The 21,503-nt window shown below is 39.7% G+C and overlaps 2 protein-coding genes and 1 long non-coding RNA gene across 3 annotated transcripts; 1 reads left to right on the top strand and 2 right to left on the bottom strand.

Moving 5' to 3' along the window:
- The first annotated feature begins 303 nt into the window (after positions 1 to 303).
- On the top strand, positions 304 to 2,924 carry LOC146384850 (aly/REF export factor 2-like). The gene is made up of 6 exons (XM_084930262.1): positions 304 to 622; positions 1,353 to 1,526; positions 1,607 to 1,754; positions 1,879 to 1,945; positions 2,227 to 2,407; positions 2,510 to 2,924. Exons 1-6 carry the CDS (start codon positions 431 to 433, stop codon positions 2,528 to 2,530), a joined length of 783 nt encoding a protein of 260 aa, XP_084786388.1. The 5' UTR covers positions 304 to 430; the 3' UTR covers positions 2,531 to 2,924.
- A 9,696-nt stretch (positions 2,925 to 12,620) lies between these two features.
- Positions 12,621 to 16,197, bottom strand: LOC146384849 (ubiquitin carboxyl-terminal hydrolase 37-like). The gene is made up of 11 exons (XM_084930261.1): positions 16,071 to 16,197; positions 15,891 to 15,947; positions 15,659 to 15,790; positions 15,443 to 15,566; positions 15,206 to 15,357; positions 15,001 to 15,100; positions 14,784 to 14,860; positions 14,498 to 14,606; positions 13,831 to 13,888; positions 13,504 to 13,661; positions 12,621 to 13,417 (listed from the first exon to the last, which is right to left on the bottom strand). The coding sequence occupies exons 1-11, from the start codon at positions 16,115 to 16,117 to the stop codon at positions 13,412 to 13,414; spliced, it is 1,020 nt and encodes a 339-aa protein (XP_084786387.1). The 5' UTR covers positions 16,118 to 16,197; the 3' UTR covers positions 12,621 to 13,411.
- Positions 16,198 to 18,328: 2,131 nt separating this feature from the next.
- On the bottom strand, positions 18,329 to 21,100 carry LOC146384848 (uncharacterized). The gene is made up of 4 exons (XR_014800437.1): positions 21,014 to 21,100; positions 20,329 to 20,397; positions 20,051 to 20,228; positions 18,329 to 19,968 (listed from the first exon to the last, which is right to left on the bottom strand). It is a non-coding gene; the product is annotated as an uncharacterized LOC146384848 (long non-coding RNA).
- Between the last annotated feature and the right edge of the window lie 403 nt (positions 21,101 to 21,503).

Raw genomic sequence — 21,503 nt, 5'->3', positions numbered from 1 at the left:
GGACGTTTGTCTTTTGTAGGTTTTATTCTCAGTGCTTGAGGCAACTGTTGGTGCGATTTGGTGCTATGTAAAAAAAAATGTAGATAAAATTGAACCGAATTCTCTGTTTAAATCTGTCCTGCTTATATCAAGCAAAACGGTTTTTGATACTTCATTGTGTTTTGGAAATGTAAAAATATTATATATCACACTTATCCTTTAAATATAGAAAATGCTACATATTCATTTACATATTCATCGTTTACTATTAAAGTTCAATAAAGTGTCTTTTTTTTCAAAAGGCGGAGCTTCTGCGTCAGCGAAGCTTCCCTCTGACGTCATTTCCGTCAATTTCAACATCGCGCCGCCGGTAGCTTATAAACAGCCACCTCTGCACGCTTTGTCGGTAGTCTTTGTCTGTCTTCTTTGTCGGTGAAGTTTGAACAGCGCCATGGGTGATAAGATGGACATGTCTCTGGACGACATTATCAAGATGAGCAAGAAAGGAGGCGGAGGTGGAGGCCGCGGGAGAGGAACGTTCGCCCGGGCTGGAGGCTCAGGTCGAGGCGGCGGGCCGTCGAGGCCGGCGCGGGGCCGACAGAGCAACTTCAACCGAAACAACAGATCCACGCCGTACACGAGGGTATGGAAGAAAAGCGGTTGAAATTGTGAAAATGGTTAAAATGTTGGAAATGTATTTTAAAATGCGTCATTAAAGGTGTAATTACGTGATAACGGACTTCCGGAAACTAGCATGGTTCAGTTAACAGTAACAGGAGAAGCTAGGAGCTGAACCAGCATGGACTCTGAGGGACTTTTCTGTGTGTTTTCTTGTATTTCTTCGGTTGCTCTGATTGATGTGGATGTTTTACCCTCGCTGGAGTGTCTTTGTTTTTTTGCTGTTGTTGTTTTTTGTTTTTGGCTTTGTCAGCATTTTATAGCCTGCTCGAGCAAAAGGAGCCGAAATCCTGTCTACCAAACTATTTTTTTTTTGCCTCCTGACAAAACTGCTTCAAAGTGGGGCCCTTGCTTCATTTTTTTGGCCGCATAATTAACATGGGGCTTTTTCCAACCTGTGGAAACTCGCTGCCTTACTCTCACCACCTCTGTGGAAAGAAGAGTGTTTTCAGGCACTGAAGAAAGACTCTCATCCCTTTTGAATGGACTCCTCCTGTGAAGACCTGGATGATGCCTCTAGCCTGATTCCCGTGATGTTTATAGGGAGTAATGACCATAAATTGGTTATTAGATTACCTTTTTCAATAGCCTTCAGACATTCAATATTCAAGTGCTTTAAGCCATCATAGTAGCACTCTGAGTTTCCTAGAACAAAACACAAACTAAGCCTGTATTTTATTTTTTTGTCTCCACAGCCCAGAGAGTTGCCCGATAAATGGCAGCACGATATGTTTGAGGAGCATGTTGGTGGACGTGCTGGAAACAGTGGTGGAAACGGCGGAGGAAACAGTGGTGGAAATGGCGGAGGAAACGGCAGCAAGCTGCTGATTTCCAATCTGGACTTTGGTGTCTCTGATTCTGATATCAGGGTAATTATCTAAGCTCAGTTCTATTTTGCTCACCTCAGATGCTGAGGAATGGCACTGATTTTCCAGATTTTACTTTTTAGGAGCTGTTTGCTGAGTTCGGAGCATTGAAGAAGGCATCTATACACTATGATCGGTCTGGTCGCAGTAAAGGAACTGCAGACGTCCACTTTGTAAATAAGGCAGATGCACTGAAAGCCATGAAGCACTATAACGGCGTACCGCTTGATGGTGAGGATTTGTTCCCATGCTTGTTCTCTTGTTTAGGCGTGTGCACATGGCTGTTGCTTAAACTGTTAATGGTAACTAACTAAATTTATACTTCTGTTATTTTTATTTATTTTTTTCCCGCCAGGCCGCCCTATGAAAATCCAACAAGCCACTTCAGAATTCGACACACAGAACAGACAGAATACACAAGGGTATGTTTTTGTTTTTAAAAAAAGGATCCGGGGTTGTAAATCAAGGTTGATGGGTTAATGTTATGATATAGGCATTGAAAATGGGTTACGGTGTTACGCAGTAAAAAAAAAAAAAAAAAAATCAATTTATGTATTACAAGGATTTTGAGATTTGATAAGTGATTTATTGCAAAATCGACAACAAATTCCATTAATTTTCTTCCATTTATCTGGGTGGGGGGAACTTGTTTGGCTTTTACAGGTTCTCTGGAGTTAACCCTCTTTCTTTTTATCGTTTGGAGCTCAAACAAAGGTTTTGATCGGACTAGGCTCGGTCAGCCCAGGGTTGAAAGGCGGCGTGGTGGTGGTGGTGGAGGCGGCGGTGGTGGTGGAGGTTTCAGAGGCCGCGGGAGGGGAGGAGGAAACAGACCCCAGCTTTCTGCAGAGGAACTTGATGCCCAGTTGGATGCCTATAATGCTGAGGTATGTAATCAGGCTGCATGAAATCAGTTTCATTAATTATTTGGGATAATACTGTGAATTTTCTAATCGGTTTCTTCTTCTTTTTTTCTTCATCTTTCTTAGTGTAAGATGGACACCAGTTAAAAGGACTCTGCTGGGATGGCACTGCTGTTCCTTTTATCATTTTTTTTATTTTGGCTAATCAGATGTGATGGATCAGACCCTTGTGTTTTAAAGACATTTTGTATGGACCATTTTTTTCTTTTGGGTGTTATTTTCAAAATTTCTCTTTTTATAACCATGAAACCATGTTATCAGGATTCAGGAACTGTTGTTGCCTTAAACCTGTAATGAGAATCTTTGTTCTCTTTTTTTGTATAAACATGGTTGAATGACAGACTTCTGAATGTAAATTTAAAAACAAAAGTTGCATTTTAATGTACACTGGTTCTGTCACTCAGTACTGTATATTTGACACATGGACACGTTCAAAGGATTTTGTACATAAATTCATGATATTGAGTCATCTTTAGAAAAACGTCTCTCGTCTTCTTGGACTCACAGTGGTGCCAAATGTTGACTGGCCATGCTCAGGCCAACTACTGAAACCATGCTAAACTAAAGCCTTTGTCTTTATAATGGTGCATTCTCAAAGCACCACACAATGAATTACCTTCCAAAGTCTCTACCATTGGTACTCTTCCTCATACAGGGTCAACATCTTGATCTTGCTGCTTGTACCTCTTCATATTGTCTTTGCTCCGTCTTCTTGGTGGTGTCTCTCATATCTCCAGTATCTGAATTGACATTAGGGCTGCAGCAACCGATTATCTTAGAAATTGAGTAATCTCGGTTATTTAATCAAGTAATTGGATAGGAAATACTTTTCTCTAATGAGCAATACTAAATATACAAACGAGGGGGGTGCAGGTTTTTCAAAATGAACTCCTTGCAATGTTTTAATGAAAACGTTTGTCAAGAAGGATATTAATGTGCAAATAAATTAAATTTAAACAAAAACACAAGTAAAAAAAAAAAAATGCATAAATAACTTGAGGTACATTCAGAAGGTCTTCCCAGTAAAGCTTTTATTGCTGATTACAGAGCTGCTGTTTTGGACACTAGAAACGTTTTCTCTCGCTCCACCTGAGCTCAGCTGCTCTTCGCAGCGTGTGTGCAAACTGCACCAGTGTCATCCTCACTGCTGCTGTTGTGTTATCAGTGTGTGTAGGGTTAACATTGTCAAACATTTTATTCAAACACTGCTCCTGAGTGCCATTTCAGGTCTGTTTTTAAATCACAAATGTTTCACATTTTCATAGCGACAGTGGTATGAGCCGTGCCTTAAACAGCATCGAAACAAAGAATTTGTATTAAGAATTTTTTATAATCGAGTTATTCGAATTACTCGATAATTCGTAGCCCTAACTGATAACTTTCAGCATCACACAGTGAAACTAATGTAGTCATGTTTTATCTTATAATTTTATAAAAATGTAAACAAATTTCAAGACAAGACTTGTATTTCTTCCTGTCTAGACTACTGCAAAAGCCTTTTTACTTCCTGCACTCATTTTTGCATTTGAACACTGGCTTCCAGAATGTTATAGAATTGATGTAACTGATAATTGTGTGGATGCTTTAAGCATCCACACTATTGAGTTCCTCTTAGGACTTCCGTACACTTTTTGGCACTTAACTACTTCCACAATTTTCAGCCAATTTTCACCGTTCAAATTTTAAACTATTCTGCTATTCCTGCTAATGATGGCTATGTCTTTTGGTATTTTTCACTATTATACTTTTTAAAATATTAAGCTTAATTTGTCCCATTGAAATGAATGGGAAACTTCTGCAATTCTGCTAAAATTTGCTTGTTTTTGAAACTTAACTACTTCCTCATATTTTCACGTAGAACAACCATTCAAACTTTAAAATGTTCTCAAATTATTGGGCTATTCAGGTATAAATCAGCTTTTTCAAATCTTTTACCGTTTTACTTTTATGCCTCTTAAAGTTTTCAGTTGCAAAATTGTGATTTTTCACAAAATACATGCGTTGTTATGGTTGCTATGCACTTGGATCCCAGTGTGCCACTGAAGGTTTTGCAGTCTTCTCTTCATGTCCGAACAACTTCTTGCTACTTGCTCAATTTTCACTCAACTTCCACAAATTATACATCAAAACGTAGGTATTTTTGCTGGCTTTCCGAAAATGTCACTATCATTGTTGTGGGATTTATAGAATTTTGGCAAATCTCCTCAGACCAACACAAAGTCGCAAAACTCTCCATAGAAAGTCAATGGAGAGCTTGTTCAAAATCACCGCTTGATTTCTGTAATGAGAGGCATATTCGAATCGTCATATCTCCTTAACGAAGCAAAGTTAAGACATAAGGCTTGTCCCAGTATATCTTCAGACACTCCTGACGCTCACAATTCAAGAATTATTTTCTCACCTATTACCGTTCTGAAATGAGTTAGACTTGTTTGAGGGTAGGAAATTCGTCCTTCGCTCAGATTTCTTCAGATTTCAAACTCTGGAAATGAACCACTTTTTTCTCTCGTCATATCTTTTTAATGGATTTCCACAGAGACCTGAAAATTTCCATGATTGTTCACCAAAGCCTGCTGTCTCTTACGGTGAAAGAATGATATTGATACTCCAAATAGATTTAGAGTTAGAAAGCGTTGTTTGAGGGCAAGTCAAGGCAGTTTTTGCTTTGCTCTACTCAGTTATGGTGCATTAGAAGTCAAATATCTTTAATAATTCATATTTTAATGATAAATTGTCAACACTTTAAGATTCCCCCATCTCTTCTGAACAAAACGGTGTAAGAATGACCGTTCTAGCCCCTACGGTTAGGAAATTATGGTCATTTGTTTGATTTGTTTCCATTATTTATCCACCGCCCAAATGTTTCACTACGCTACTGCAAAAAGGTAAAAACACAAACACACAATTAGACACTGAGCACTGGATGTGCATGTATGCATGAGCTTTGAAATTTAAACTTTTTTTTTTTATCATCAACAATTTTTATTTATTTCATTTTAAACTTCAATAACAGAGCTTAAGGATAACTACATAAATAAATAGTTTAAAAAACAAACAAACAAAACAAAGGGAAGTTATCCTATTCTTTCTTCGCACACCAATCCCCACACCACCACTCTGTCATTACTCCTCTGTTCTTCAAGTTACAGAAAGCCAGCTTGTAAAGGGGACCAAATACAATCATATTGAGGCAATTTGTCTAATAAACCATAAGTCACTTTTTCGTAAGACGCCAACTTAGCCATTGTCTTTAGCCACTCTTCATAGGGAGGGGGGTTCTTTTTCCGCCAATGTCTTAGCAGGACCCGTTTGGCCGTAGTAAGAGCCAAAATAATCCATCTTTTTGTATAACTGGAAAAATCTCCATCAGAAAGTTCTGTGGTTATACCAAGTATGGACAGTTTTGGTGAGATACCAAATCTCCCACCAATCCCGAAGTGCCGAACAGCTCCATAAGATATGTAAAATCGAAGCATTTTGACCATCACATCTCCAACATTCGTCCGTAGAGGCCAGGTTCCATTTATACAATTGTTGCGGTGTTCGATGCCACCTATGGATTATCTTAAGTTGAATAAATCTACTGCCTGTTTCTTTACACATAGTATTAACATTTTGAAAACATGAATCCCATTCAACTGAAGATATGTCCAATGCCATGTCCTGGGCCCAGTAGCCCTTAACTTTAAGGAGAGGGTCAGCTGACCGTTCTTGCAATAAGTGATAAATCTTAGCGTTGGTACCTTTACCCAAGGGTGATCTTGAGAGCAGGACTTCCACAGGGCTGCCCACAGGACAACTCAAGGGGGTTCCCAGCCACTTCGATAATGAACTATGTATTTGGACATATCTCCAGAATTGATTACGCTGCAACTTATATAACTCTACAATTTTATCAAAGCTTAAAAAACATTTAGTCCCACAGTCAAATAAATCTGATACATTAAGGATGCCTGCTTTACGCCACTGTAACCAGTCAACCGATGTCCCTCCAATCAAAATTCTTTTATTACTCCATAAGGTTGCCGAAGGTGATTTAATAAAGTCCCAGCGACCTGCCCTATGTAATTTAAACCACAATGTCTTTGCAATTATAGGATGGGTAGTTTTATGACTGGTATCAAACAGCTCCCTCCAAGGAGAAATACCGCCATTAACTTCCGTCTCTATATGGGACCAGATGGGTTTAACTGGTGCAGTAGGTAACCAAGCTCTAAGTTGTTTCACGTTCATCACCCAATAATACCATTGGAAATTAGGCAATGAAAAACCTCCTTGTTTTGCACTCGCTTGAAGTTTCTTAATACTTAAACGATGCGGTGAGCTACCCCAAAGAAACTGCCGGATTAAAAAGTCTAGATCTTTGAAATACTTATCTGGAATGTGTAATGGAATATTAGATAAAATATAAAAGATCATGGGTGCAGTCATCATCTTAATACAACTAATTTTACCCCATATTGTGAGACGTACTCTGGACCATCTACCAAATTCCATTTTTATTCTTTCAAACATTGGCTCCATATTTGCTCGAACCATCTTAGTGTAATTCGAGGTAATTTGTATCCCCAAATACCTCAAACCATTCACGGACCACCGAAACTCCCACTGTTTAAATAAAGTATGGGGGCAGTGTCCTGACTTAGGCATTGCCTCTGATTTATCCCAGTTGACGCGATACCCTGAAAGCAGCGTAAAGCTTTCTATACATTCTAATAGGGCTGGAATTGACTTCCCAGGCTGGGTCATGAGTAACAACATATCATCTGCATATAATAGAAGCTTATGTTGACTATTACCCATCGAAATTTCAAATATATTTACATTATTTCTCAGTTTTTGTGCCAAAGGCTCTATAGCAATTACAAAAAGACCGGGGCTAAGGGGACAACCCTGTCTTGTGGATCTCTGTAAAAGGAATAGGTCTGATATGAGCCCATTCGTCAATACTCGCGCTGAAGGCGAATCATATAATATCTTTATCCACCTAATAAAATTGTCACCAAAACCAAACTTTTATAATGTCTTAAACAGATAATCCCACTCAACACAATCAAAAGCTTTTGCAGCATCCAGCGATAGGGCCACTGTTGGATATACTGAATCATATACATAATTTTGCAAATTAACCAACCGCCTAATATTATCTGAACCATAGCGGTTTGGAACAAAACCAGATTGGTCTGCATGAATTATTTTCACCATTACTACTTTTAATCGACCCGCTAAGACCTTTGCCAAGATTTTTTGGTCAGAATTCAGCAAAGATATGGGGCGGTAACCACTTGGGTCTAAAGGGTCTTTCCCAGTTTTAAGAATAAATGTTATAAGTCCAGAGTGCATTGACTGAGGTAATGAGCCTACTTTGAACGCCTCATTATAAACATCGAGCAACAGGGGACTTAACATATCCTCAAATGCTCTATAGAAATCCAATGGTAACCCATCTAATCCTGGAGCTTTATTAAGTGGCATACTGTTAATTGCACGGGTAATCTCCTCCACTGTAATTGGAGCATCTATAATCTGCTGGTCAGTAGTAGAAAGCTGTGGCAGGTTTAAATCAGTAAAGAATGCTTCGAATTTCTGTTCATCTAAACTCCCTTGTGTAGAATAAAGATTATTGTAAAAGGCCCTGAATCCATCATTTATATGTCTAATAGAAGTTGAAATAACCCCATCTGATTGTCGTATGCCTGGGATATGGTTCATACCGTCTTTCTGTTTAAGACGGTATGCTAATAAACGACTCGGCTTTTCTCCCATTTCCCAATATGCTTGATTAATGCGAAATAAAGCGTATTCTGCCTTTCTGTTGTACAGTACATTCAACTTATATTTAACTTTAACGATTTTATTCAACGGAACTCTGTCTTTTGTATGGGAATGTACTGCCTCAAGTGCCTTTAATTTGGCTTCTAACGTAATGATATTCTTGTTAGCTGCCTTCTTTTTAAAGGAAGCGTAAGAAATTATCCTCCCCCTTAAGTATGCCTTCATAGCATCCCACCAAGTAGCCAATGTAGTGTCCTCTCGCTTATTTGTCTGTTTGTAAAATTGTATTTCATCTCTTATCAATTTAATAAACCCAGAGTCTTTAATTAAGGACACATTTAAATGCCATCTGCGGCTTTGAGGAATCTGTAAAATATTTCCAAGACATAGAAAAATTGGCACATGGTCCGAGATTACTATATTACCAACACTTGAATCTATAGAGTTATTCACTAAGGCTTCAGAAATAAGAAAGTAGTCGATTCTAGTATAAACATTATGAGGCGGAGAGTAAAAGGAATATTCCCTGCCTTCTGGATGCATTGTCCGCCAAATATCATTCAGACCTAAATCTGAGGTCATCTGCCTTATGGCAACTACAGCTCTACTCTCTGTGCCTCTCCTAGGAAGTGATCTATCTAGGTCTTGATCCAGTATTTGATTAAAATCTCCTCCTACCACTATTTGTGCACCTTCTAATTCCAAAAGATACTGTGACAGGTTATGAAAAAAGGCGAGTATGTCCGCATTAGGTGCATAGATATTGCATAAAATTATTGGTGTGTCCAGTAGCTGTCCATAAACCAATATAAATCTACCTTCCTTATCTGTTATTAATTTTGTTTCAGTAAAGCTAACTGCTTTATGAATCAGAACCGACACTCCCCTACTTTTATCAGTTCCAGGACTGGAAAAGACTTTACCTACCAAGGAACATTTAAGTTTTAAGGCTTCTGACTTGCACATGTGCATTTCTTGAATAAAGGCTATATCAACTCTTGATAACTTTAGATATGTTAACATTTTCTTCCTCTTAATCCCGTTATTCAACCCCTTAACATTCCAGCTGGCTATTTTGAAATCTGTCTGTCTATCCATCTTATATGTTGTCTCCTTGACCTGGAGACAACATATAAGATGACACCGCCATGGACCTCAACCAGCAGGCTTTGTGTTACCTGTTTCTTTATACAGGAGCATGTAGGGGTGGACTGCCTTTTTATTTGATTACCCTTTTCTCATGTTTTTGTTAGTTAGGGACATTTTGGGGGACGTTATACTCTTACTTGTTAAACACATGCTCCCATCCACTCTCTTGGTCCAGAAGCTCCATAATCCAAGTGTCCCAACTCAGGTCTGATGGCATGTTTTCAGTGGTGTTTTTAACCTCTTGGGAACTTTCACTACATTCCTTACTTGATGCAGAAAGAAGAAACGAGTCAGGGATGCATAGCAAGCACAACAAGACACCAGCAGTCCAGACCTTTCACCAACTGAAGACATTTGCAGAACCATAAAACATGACAGAGAAGAGCTGGGACTATGTGAAAGGGTGAAGTGCTGCAGTAAAGTTGCAATGGTCCTATCTTTTATACAGTCTATGGTTCACTCTATTAAGATGTGATTATTTCCAAGGCCCATTTAGTTTTAGTTAGCTGAAGCTAAACCAGAAGTTAAAACGAGATGGTGAAAAACATTTTTAGTTAATGTTACGACTGTTGTTGTAATGTTGTCTCATATGTAAATCTGAGTGTGCAGGTGCCTTTCCGTGATTGGTGCATCCATGGGACGGCCCATACAGATTGGCTCATGACCTGGAGACAACATATAAGATGACACCGCCATGGACCTCAACCGGCAGGCTTTGTGTTACCTGTTTCTTTATACAGGAGCATGTAGGGGTGGACTGCCTTTTTATTTGATTACCCTTTTCTCATGTTGTTGTTAGTTAGGGAGATAAGACATTGTCATTTGGTTTTATTCTTTTCATAAATAAGTTTTGTACATCCTTTAGATACGGTCCCTTTTGTTTGTTGTTTTGGGGTCCACCCCGAAGCTATAGTTCGCTCCTTTCCTTTGTTAGAATTCAATCACTGTAAATAAATCACCATCAAAATTGTACTGGTTGTGTGATGTGCTGCTTGGGGTCAGACAGGGGTGGATCACCCTTATATTATGGTCTGGCCACCCCTAGAATGGCCATAACACTAACTAAAATGAAAATTAAAACTAGACTTATAACTGGCTGGCTGGTGTCCTTACCAGTGACCTTGGGTCTGAACTGTGGGCTCCTCTTTCCAGGTGTTCGTACTGCCTGAGTGGGACCAAGATGTGCCGTCTTGCCTCTTTTGGGTTTTCTGCATGTTTCTGGCTCAACATGCAAGTATCCACTTCTTGACGTTCGCTGTTGGTTGCAGCCACTTGAGGTTTTTGGGCTCATTTGGGTTCTCAACACTGGGTGACTTTGATGGGAGTGAAAGCATCCTCACAACATAAATCACCACACTACCTGCTTTTGTTTCAGATTTTTTCTTTATCCTTGTTAACATGTTTGGGTACTGGGTTTGCCTGTAATGCATTTTGTGCTCCAAAAGCTGTTATTTTGTGCAGCTGTGCTCCAAAAGCTGTTAGCATGACCTTTCTTATCATTAGATTGTGCCACACCAGCACCTGAGAGAAAAGCTTTGAGTTTGATTTTGTGTTTTGCAGGCACTCAGGAGAATAAGTCATGATGTTTCTTGTGTTTGTCATGTTAGTATCTCAGTGCTTGTCAATCACCAGTCAACAGTGTCACCACTGTGAACAACATCCTGCGACCGTTTGAGCCAAAACCTTCGAGAAGTCCCTGCAGCCGCTTCAAAACTCATCACTGAGCTCGATCTCTCTTTTAACACGCTGGAGACAACAATGAAAGATGACTTTCTTTCATATGCTGCTTTGAGGGCTTTATTCGTGAACAACAACAGAATCAAAACCATCCATGAAGAGACATTTCACCCGCTGATTAATTTGGAGAAACTGGACTTCCACAAACCAGTTGGAGACTTTGTCTTCTGGATGGTTTCAGAACCTGATTTCTCTCCACTATTTCAATCTTTTGGGAAACAAATATACAACACTGGGTCCGGGAAACCTTTTCCTGCCACTGAGGAGCTTGAAGACCCTCCATTTTTGAGGAGCTTTCCTTCAGTCTGTCAGTGAAAGGGATTTTTTTTTTAACCTTGAAACTGCCGTGACCCTGTCCAAAGACCAACTGGCCGGGTCAGTCATGGATATTCACAAATACCCCATAGTACTGGTGGAAAAGAAATATCGGGGGAAAATGCAAAGAGTAACAGCTGCGGTTAGCTGACGGCCATCATACCCCTTAAATCTGAAAACTGATTGGTCGGGGTTTAGTAGCTCAATAGGACAGTATGTAGGCCTGCACACACCACCAACAGGGACACGTGGCGTTTGGGTTGCCCGTTCCAGCAATTCGCTACACAGAAGATAATGGCATTATGCAACTGGCCCTTTGATCAAATGATGAGAGCTGAGAGTCAAATAGTGCGCCCTGACATAGCACTGACATTTCCACATGTTGTAACGAGTAGGGACAGACCATGTTCAGTGTGTCGAGAGCATAGAGCCGCTGTATCTGTGCGCACCACCATCTTGCATTTTTTGCATGTTTGGATGTGCGCCGATGGTGTGCGTCCAGTGGTGTCAGCTGGTGAACCAGCTGGTCATTCAAAAAGCGCCTTTATGCCCCTCACCATTAATGGAGGTCCCATTTGAGCGCATTGGCATGGACCTCATTTTATCGATGAGAAAAAGAAAGTCTTTAGTTCAGCTGTTGTTAACTGATCTTGACTTTGTTGATTAAACGTTGCAAACCTGCCTTCAGTGTGTCCTGTACATGAGGTCATTTAGTACACCACAGCACGGTGAGTTTTTTGAGCTGATGAAGTTCAGCCAAAACAGGAAACATGCAGCAGGAGACAGTAACTTGTTAAAATGTTATAAAAGGTACAATTAAAGATTTTCACCCTTTAATTGATCCAAGGATAAATGTCTAATTTGGTCAAAATTTTATAAGCCATTTCTGGAGAGACTGCAGTGGAAATGTTGTCACTTTTGGACTTTGCTACCTGCAGCTAAACATTTGCAGCTAAATCATTTATTTAAAAGCAGAAGCTGCAACTGATCGAGGGAATATTTGTCTGAAAACTTAAACTGAACTCCAAGGGTACCATTGCTCCAGCTTACCATCTTTACCTGAGTGAATCAGTTTGTTGAACAATCTAAATGATTCAGAAACTTCTGTGACATCAACTTAACTAAGGCTCATTACAAATTTCACAAAACACTGCTGAATACTTTTAATATTTTTTTATTAGTTATTTTTGTTTTTGTTGTTATTTTGATTTTAATAAAACAAAAAAAATAAAGAATTAAATAATTTCTTTATTTTTTAATTTAATTTATTTTACAAATAAATTAATAATAATATTAATAATAATAACAACAAATTAGTGATGTCAGCGTTAACGTCATTAGTTAAAATGACGTTAACGCTGACAGCACTAATTTGTTGTTCCCAGAGAGCAAGCCAAACACTGGTCCAGAAAAGGACGATCTCTAGTAGTGGTGCACTACTAGTAGATTTTGTTTTAACCTCCTAGGACCTGGTGTCCACATATGTGGACATAACATTTTGGGTTGTCTAGACCAAAATACAAAATTTTGCTCTTCAAAAACCTGATATCCACTTATGAGGGAGGACATTACACTGCCACTGTTCAATCGAAATTTAAAATGAACGTCCTCATATGTGGATCTCATTGTTTTGAGAAACAAAAAAAAGATAGTCCGAATCTGATGTCTTTGTTTTTACATCGATCAGGTCCCAATCAACCCAAATGGCACAGAGAAATTAAAAATGCATGCCATGAAAGAGTTCAGGTCTTAGGATGTTAAAAATGTCCCTGCTGATGAGACCAGTGAATGTGGGGCGACGGTGGCAAGAAAAAACTCCCTCCTGGAGGAAGAAATCTTGGGAGGAACCAGGCTCTCTGGGAGGACCCTTCCTCCTGAGGGCAATACTTACCAGTACTTGTCCTCCAGTGTGCGATGGTGGGCTGGGACGACTGCTTTTCCTTCTCAGCATGATGATGACCTTAACTTCCTTCCTTCCTTCCATTTCCTGTTTCAGAACTGAGAATGAAGACAAAACTGGTTAACAAGGTAACAGGACATTTAAAAATTCTCTCACTTCAGGATGAGATGCTGTGTCTTCTTACGTTTCTCTTGTAAAACAGGATGTAGGCCGAGTGCTGCTGTTCCTCACAAGCTGCAGATCCAGTTGTGTGGAGCACCTGTGCGTCATTATAGGTGAGCCAGCGATCTGATGTAGAGTGCTGACTCTCCTCAGGATGGACAGAACTACAGATGTAGTGTCCTGAAATCACATTAAGACAAATGAATCCAACTTCTGGAAGTCAACTGATTCAAGCAAACAGTGATTTTGACTTAGTGCTTCTTAGAACATCAAAAGCTTTTGTGTGTGAGTCCTTCACTGAAAAGTAGCAAGTTTTCATTTTCTGTTTGTAACAAGTCTGTTGTTTTACCTGACTCTGTGCCTCCATAATGACTGATGATGCTGACAAGACTGTAACAGCCACCACCCTGAGAAGGAACAAATCCAAAGAGTGTTAGTTTCATAAAGTCTCACATCAGTGCCATAATTAAGCTGATTTGCTGAGGCTACGTCCACACGAATGCGTTTTCGTTTGAAAACACATCGTTTTCTCTCCGCTTTGACCTCCCGTCCACACTGAGACGGCGTTTTCCTCAAGGAAAAACACAGCATCTTGAAAACGCTCTCGAAAACGCATACATTTGAAAACGGAGCTGTCCCGTCGCAGTGTGGACACTCGAAAACGCAGACTTTCTAAAACGATGACGCATTTTAGTCATGTGATGCAGTCATGTGAGCAATTAAACAAAGATAGCCGAGTGCATTATACAGCAGTTGTTTTGATTGCTCTCAACTTTGACAGCCCTAAAAAAGATTAATATCAGTTTGTACATGCTCCGGATAGCTTTTCTTCAAATTCTGTAATTCTCACTCACTTTTGCGCATGCGCAGGACTGGAACGTAAGCGTTTTCGGCCGTTTCAATGCAGACGCACAACTATTTGAAAATGACTGAAAACGCTAGTGTGGACACGGAGTTTTCAAATCTATCCGGGCTAGTGTGGACGTAGCCTGAGACGTTCTGCAGTCTGTTTTTACCTGATTGGATGGCACCACCAAGTCCCTCTGCAGCCTGACGGGGTCATCCACCTTCTGAATCTTGTAGGTTTGCGTAAAGCCAAACCTCTTCAGATGCAAGATCAGAACTCTGGCAGAAAAGAAAAAAAACACAAACAAGGTAGAAAATAAGAAGAATGAGTGTCAAACACAAACAGAAGATGGGAGAAAACGACTGCTCAAGTATTGTCTCGAAAAACTCTGATATTTGATGCGCCACAGTTTGGAAACCTGGTCAGTCGATCAATTCTGATGTGACCTTACTCACCTTGGCAGTGTATCAAAAGACGACTTCAGTTCTGAGGCCGTCCCTCCACAATCACAGCGAAATTCTATTTCTTGTTCCTGAACAACAGCACAGAGAAAACAGGCTTTATGGTAGAAAGAAATCTCAACATATGCACACACACATACACACAAACACTAACAAAAAAGGTGTGTTAAGATCGCTGACACTACAACTCTATTGGAATTTGTGATCTTACCTTCAAGTATGTCTCTAACATGTTTATAACAGACCCCTCTGGAACCAGGTCAAGAGACAAGCTGGTGAATTCCTCTTGCTGTGATGATTGGTGACCGCAGCTACACATTTCAGGAGTAACGTAGTTAAAGTAAAGATCAGGTAGGTGGAAAAGAGGTATATGAAAATATTGCAACCAGCTCTGCGTTTCTGAAAGACAGGCTTACCTCTTGCATGTCCTCATGTTTTCCATTTTAAAAATGTGATGGTCTTCTACTGGGCAGGTATAACTTTGGCCCAGGAGAGCTGCGTTCCTCTCCAGGTGAGGTGCGAGCCTTTTGACCTCATTGAGGAACAATGTTAGGAATTCATGAGCGTCCTGAAAGAAAAGCAGAGAGATTTAAAACAGTACATCAAAATCAGAAGGTAAAGCAAAAAACGAAATGTCCAAATAGCTGACGCACTTTCTGTGCACTGCCGGTGTATTCAGGAGCTTGATTGCTGAATGCCTTCTTAAAAGCTCTTAGGTGGTGATCTTTAAGGCCATAATCTGTTGACTCATGACAGTCCCTGACATCAATGAGCCTTCTGTAGAAAGGAAAGGGTAAACAGACATTTCTGCTGTTAGATCTCTTTGTTCTTCAGGTTTTTGAAGAAAGTAGAAGGTTGACGTAGCGCACCTTAAGAGCTGAGCTTCTGGATCTGTGCTCCACAAAACCTCCTGACGCCCGATGTCTCTTATGAACTCCTCAATGTTGAGGAGGCTCTGCAGGCAGGAGTTCATGTAGCAGGTGTTTCCGATGTTTGGAAACCTGACACACACGCACAACGTTTACAGTATCAGTGTAAAAGAATTCATTTTCTCCACTTTGACAAAGTGAGCTTTGGTCTTTGTGCACCACGTGTACTCACCCGAAGCAGTCTGTAGTCTCAGTTTGACTTTCTATTATTTTTCCACCGCATGCTACACTGCTCCAAAAAGGTAAAAACACGAACACAAAATTAGGAAAGATGTCAGGATGCTGAGCAGTGTATGTGCATGTATGCATGAGCTTTGAAGTTGAAACATTTTGGAGGACGTCTTTCTCTTACCTGTTAAACACATGCTCCCATCCACTCTCTTGGTCCAGAAGCTCCATAATCCAAGTGTCCCAACTCAGGTCTGCTGGGATCTTTTCCGTGGTGCTTCTTACCTGATATATATATAGGACATAGCTGTGTGCCTCATTGCTCTTAATTGCTCTCATTTAAATGCTTGATGACAGTGACTCTTTCCATAAAACATACCTTCCCGGATTTAAAAAGAGACCAGCGAGACCTTTTTTGTGTCTTCACAGTGTTGCTCTCTGCCTCTGCATCGCTGTCAGTTTGCTGCAGAGGACGAACAAACATAAGTTTATTAAAAAAGTAAAGTCACTTAAAATTAACAAGTACAATTTAAAGAGAATGTGCATTTCATATGTTTTGTGTAAAAGCAAACCGAGGAACAGCAGAAGAAGTGTCTCCATTTTCTCTTCTTTTGACCATTTTCAGGGTTAGCTGGTGTGGCAGCAACAGAAGCATCCGGGATGCTGATGAGGACAAAAGTGTAAATGTTGTGGAAATTTATAAGAAGGAGTACATTTTGCTAATACAGATTGCTAATAAAAATGAATAACTGTAATGGAATACCAACATGAACAAAATCATGTATTTTATACATTTACACTCTACATTTTCAAACGCTAATCTCTGCATCCATATAAATAATAGACAAGACTAGAAGTAGTAAAAAAGATGCAAATACACAAGGTGGAAGAAAAATGCCAATAAAAGGGAAATAAAAGAGCTCCAACTAAAGCACTGCTATAAATATCTCCAGCAGCATTAAAGAGTGGCGCATTTCTTTACCTCTGATGAGACGTAGAAGGAATTTCCTTCTCTGCCACGTTTTGTTTGTGTAATTTCTGTTTAGAAACAAGAAAACCAACATCAGTAATGGCATAAAACAAACATACCAAGTGGGTCTCTCCATGAAAAGTGTCCAGTTAGAAAATTTGGTATTATTTCATATTATTTATCACTTTAGTGAGCTGTCAGCTGATGAAGCAGATATATAGGAATATCTTTAAATAAAATAAAAACAATTTATTCATGCTTTAAATTGAGTTTTAAAGTTTGTCCTATGAGATACAAAATCCTTCACTTGGTTCTGATCAAAATTCAGTTTTTACAGAAATCATCCATGAAGCTTCAAAAATGCTTATTCACCATAAAAAATATTTAGAGAAACATCCTGCAAGTCTCTTCGAACTTACCTTTCTGTGAAAAAAAAACGTTTAAACATCTTTGAACTTAATTTGAGGACATAGCTGTGTGCTAAATTGCTCTTAATTCTTCTCATTTAACTGTGATGAGTAAATGCTTGATGACAGTGACTCTTTCCATAAAACATACCTTCCAGAATTTAAAAAGAAACCAGCGACACTTTTTTTGTGTCTTCACAGTGTTGCTCTCTGCCTCTGCATCGCTGTCAGTTTGCTGCAGAGGACGAACAAACATACGTTTATTAAAAAAGTAAAGTCACTTTAAATTAACAAGTGCAATTTAAAGAGAATGTGCATTTCATATGTTTTGTGTAAAAGCAAACCGAGGAACAGCAGAGGTGTCTCCATTTTCTCTTCTTCTTTTGAACATTTTCAGCAACAGAAGCATCCGGGATGCTGATGAGGACAAAAGTGTAAATGTTATTTTTCAAAGTGGAAATTTTTAACAAGAAGTACATGCTGGAGATTGCAAATAAAAATGAATAACTGTAATGGAACAAAATCATGTATTTTGTACATTTACACTCTACATTTTCAAACGCTAATCTCTGAATCAATATAAATTATAGACAAGACTAGAAGTAGTAAAAAAGATGTAAATACAAAACACCAATAAAAGGGAAATAAAAGAGCTCCAACTAAAGCACTGCTATAAATATCTCCAGCAGCATTAAAGAGTGGCGCATTTCTTTACCTCTGATGAGACGTAGAAGGAATTTCCTTCTCTGCCACGTTTTGTTTGTGTGATTTCTGTTTAGAAACAAGAAAACCAACATCAGTAATGGCATAAAACAAAGTATATGGTATGAAAATACAAAATCCTTCATTTGGATTCAAAATTCAGTTTTTACAGAAATCATCCAAGAAGCTTCCTTAAAAGTTTCAAAAATGCTTGTTTACCATAAGAAAATATTCAGAGAAATGTGCTGCGAGTCTCTTCAAACTTACCTTTCTGTGAAAAAGAAGTTTAAACATCTTTGGACTTGATGCGATCGCAGCGAAAATCTCCTCAGCTTTGCAAAAGTTCAACTGAAAACAAGCAGTCAAAGGTTGTATATTTATAAACTTTCAGCATAGAATGTTCATACCCTGAACAGCAAACATCATCATTATGATGTATGGGGCTAATTTGCATATTTTGGAATGTATGCTCATTTGAACTGTGTGGTACTCGTCTCCAAGCAACTGCTACAAAAACAGGTCAAGTCAAGTGGCTTTTATTGTCATTTTAACCACGTGCAGAGGTACTGTACAGAGTGAAATGAGACAGCGTTCCTCCGAGACCCTGGTGCTATATATGACATATACGGACAAACCCAGGACTACATAAAGTGCAGTGTGCATAAACTGCAAAAATAAACAAGACAAAACAGTGCAAAACTAGACAGAACAGGACGATACAGACACAAGACAATGGAAATGTGCAAAATGCTGAGTATTGTGCAAAAGTAACTTGGTGTCTGTATGTATGTGTGTGTGTGTGAGATACTGCAGATAAGTGCTTGGTAGTGACGTGTGTGAAGGTGTGCGTGTGCCAGTGCAGTCACTGAGTGTTCAGGGGTCTGACGGCTTGTGGGAAGAAACTTTTCCGTAGTTTGGTAGCGAGGGCCCGGATGTTCTGGGACCTCTTTCCAGAAGGCAGCAGGGTGAAGAGTGTGTTTGAAGGCTGTGTGGGGTCCTCCAGCAAGCGGGTGTTATAAGGAGGGGAGAGGGGCTCCAATGATCTTCTCAGCTGCTCTCACAATCCGTTGTAGGGTACTGCGATCCAATGCGCTGCAGTTACCATACCAGACAGTGATGCAGCTACTTAGGATGCTCTCGTTAGTCCCACTGTAAATGGTGGTGAGAATGGATGGTGGGAGATGGGCTTTCCTCAGCTTCTGCATGAAGTAGAGACGCTGCTGGGCCTTCTTGGTTATGGAGCTGGTGTTGAGGGAGCAGGAGAGGTTCTCCGCCAGGTGGACACCAAGAAATCTGGTCCTCTTCTTGACGACCTCCACAGAGGATCCATTGATCTTAAGTGGGCAGTGATCCCACTGTGCTCTCCTGAAGTCAACAATCTCTTTTGTTTTGTCCACGTTCAGAGACAGGTTGTTGACTCTACACCTCTACAGATGGCCCGCAGTGCAACCCTTCAGCTTCCTAGTAGATGCACCTATATACAAATTTAAAGACCTAGGAGACTTACGTCTCGTCACAGAGTTGTAGCATTCACAACATTTTCAGAAAACTTGACCTTTGAACTTGAGGTCAAGGTCACTGATATTCAAACTGACCCCAGAACTTTAGTAGATGCACCAATGGCATCAATTCAAAATCCTGCCCCTCGTTCTCGAATTATTGTCTTGACCAAGCTGAGTATACAATTATGAAACAACCATTTCCCATTTTTATTTCACTATCTGTAACTACGACAAATAAACAGTATTTGGGACACAAGTCACTATTAAAGTGGTTAGTGAGACTCCACATCTGATAACAGTATAACACACTGCTTATTTATGTAAAATTGTCATCAATAAATGTGTTCAAAACAGAAGCTACACTGGCTTTAAAAGTTTTTGTTAACTCTGACTACCTGTCTGCTCTTACCTGTTTCTTTTGCTCTCTGCTGTCTTCATCCTCCATCCAACTCTACAGCTATTGTTAGGGATGACATGATGAAACTGAAGGGTGTCTGGGCACTGAAAAAAGAAGAGAGATTGGATTAGGCTGCAGCTGGCGTGCCATTCTCTCACTTCAGGATGAGATGCTGTGTCTTCTTACGTTAATCTCGTAAAACAGGATGTAGGCTGAGTGCTGCTGTTCCTCACAAGCTGCAGATCCAGTTGTGTGCAGCACCTGTGCGTCATTATAGGTGAGCCAAGGATCTGATGTAGAGTGTGGACTCTCCTCAGGATGGACAGAACTACAGATGCAGCAGCTGTTTCCGATGTATGGAAACCTGACACACAAACACAAAGTTTACAGTATCAGTGTAAAATAATTCATTTTGTCCAGGTTGAGAAGGTGAGCTTTGGTTCTTGTGCACCACGTGTACTCACCTGAAGCCGTCTGTAGTCTGAATTTTATTTTCCATTATTTATCCACCGCCCAAATGTTTCACTACGCTACTGCAAAAAGGTAAAAACACAAACACACAATTAGACACTGAGCACTGGATGTGCATGTATGCATGAGCTTTGAAGTTTAAACTTTTTTTTTTTATCATCAACAATTTTTATTTATTTCATTTTAAACTTCAATAACAGAGCTTAAGGATAACTACATAAATAAATAGTTTTAAAAACAAACAAACAAAAACAAAACAACAACAAAACACAACAAAAAACAAAACAACAACAAAACAAAGGGAAGTTATCCTATTCTTTCTTCGCACACCAATCCCCACACCACCACTCTGTCATTACTCCTCTGTTCTTCAAGTTACAGAAAGCCAGCTTGTAAAGGGGACCAAATACAATCATATTGAGGCAATTTGTCTAATAAACCATAAGTCACTTTTTCGTAAGACGCCAACTTAGCCATTGTCTTTAGCCACTCTTCATAGGGAGGGGGGTTCTTTTTCCGCCAATGTCTTAGCAGGACCCGTTTGGCCGTAGTAAGAGCCAAAATAATCCATCTTTTTGTATAACTGGAAAAATCTCCATCAGAAAGTTCTGTGGTTATACCAAGTATGGACAGTTTTGGTGAGATACCAAATCTCCTTTTTAAAACACTGAAAATTACCTCCATTATATTTTCCCACCAATCCCGAAGTGCCGAACAGCTCCATAAGATATGTAAAATCGAAGCATTTTGACCATCACATCTCCAACATTCGTCTGTAGAGGCCAGGTTCCATTTATACAATTGTTGCGGTGTTCGATGCCACCTATGGATTATCTTAAGTTGAATAAATCTACTGCCTGTTTCTTTACACATAGTATTAACATTTTGAAAACATGAATCCCATTCAACTGAAGATATGTCCAATGCCATGTCCTGGGCCCAGTAGCCCTTAACTTTAAGGAGAGGGTCAGCTGACCGTTCTTGCAATAAGTGATAAATCTTAGCGTTGGTACCTTTACCCAAGGGTGATCTTGAGAGCAGGACTTCCACAGGGCTGCCCACAGGACAACTCAAGGGGGTTCCCAGCCACTTCGATAATGAACTATGTATTTGGACATATCTCCAGAATTGATTACGCTGCAACTTATATAACTCTACAATTTTATCA

This window comes from Perissodus microlepis, chromosome 6, assembly GCF_051167445.1.
Source record: "Perissodus microlepis isolate ML-2025 ecotype Zambia chromosome 6, ASM5116744v1, whole genome shotgun sequence".
Lineage (NCBI taxonomy): Eukaryota > Metazoa > Chordata > Actinopteri > Cichliformes > Cichlidae > Perissodus > Perissodus microlepis.
Note: the sequence above shows the minus strand (reverse complement) of the source record. Positions and strands in the feature narration are given on the sequence as shown.

Coding starts and splice junctions, on each gene's coding strand:
- LOC146384850 (XM_084930262.1), top strand. CDS start 431: ATGGGTGATAAGATGGACATGTCTCTGGACGACATTATCAAGATGAGC. Junction 623..1,352: donor GATCCACGCCGTACACGAGG/GTATGGAAGAAA, acceptor TTGTCTCCACAG/CCCAGAGAGTTGCCCGATAA. Junction 1,946..2,226: donor AACAGACAGAATACACAAGG/GTATGTTTTTGT, acceptor TATCGTTTGGAG/CTCAAACAAAGGTTTTGATC.
- LOC146384849 (XM_084930261.1), bottom strand. CDS start 16,117: ATGGAGCTTCTGGACCAAGAGAGTGGATGGGAGCATGTGTTTAACAG. Junction 15,358..15,442: donor ACACCGGCAGTGCACAGAAA/GTGCGTCAGCTA, acceptor CTTTTCTTTCAG/GACGCTCATGAATTCCTAAC. Junction 14,607..14,783: donor TCTTTTGATACACTGCCAAG/GTGAGTAAGGTC, acceptor CTTTTCTGCCAG/AGTTCTGATCTTGCATCTGA.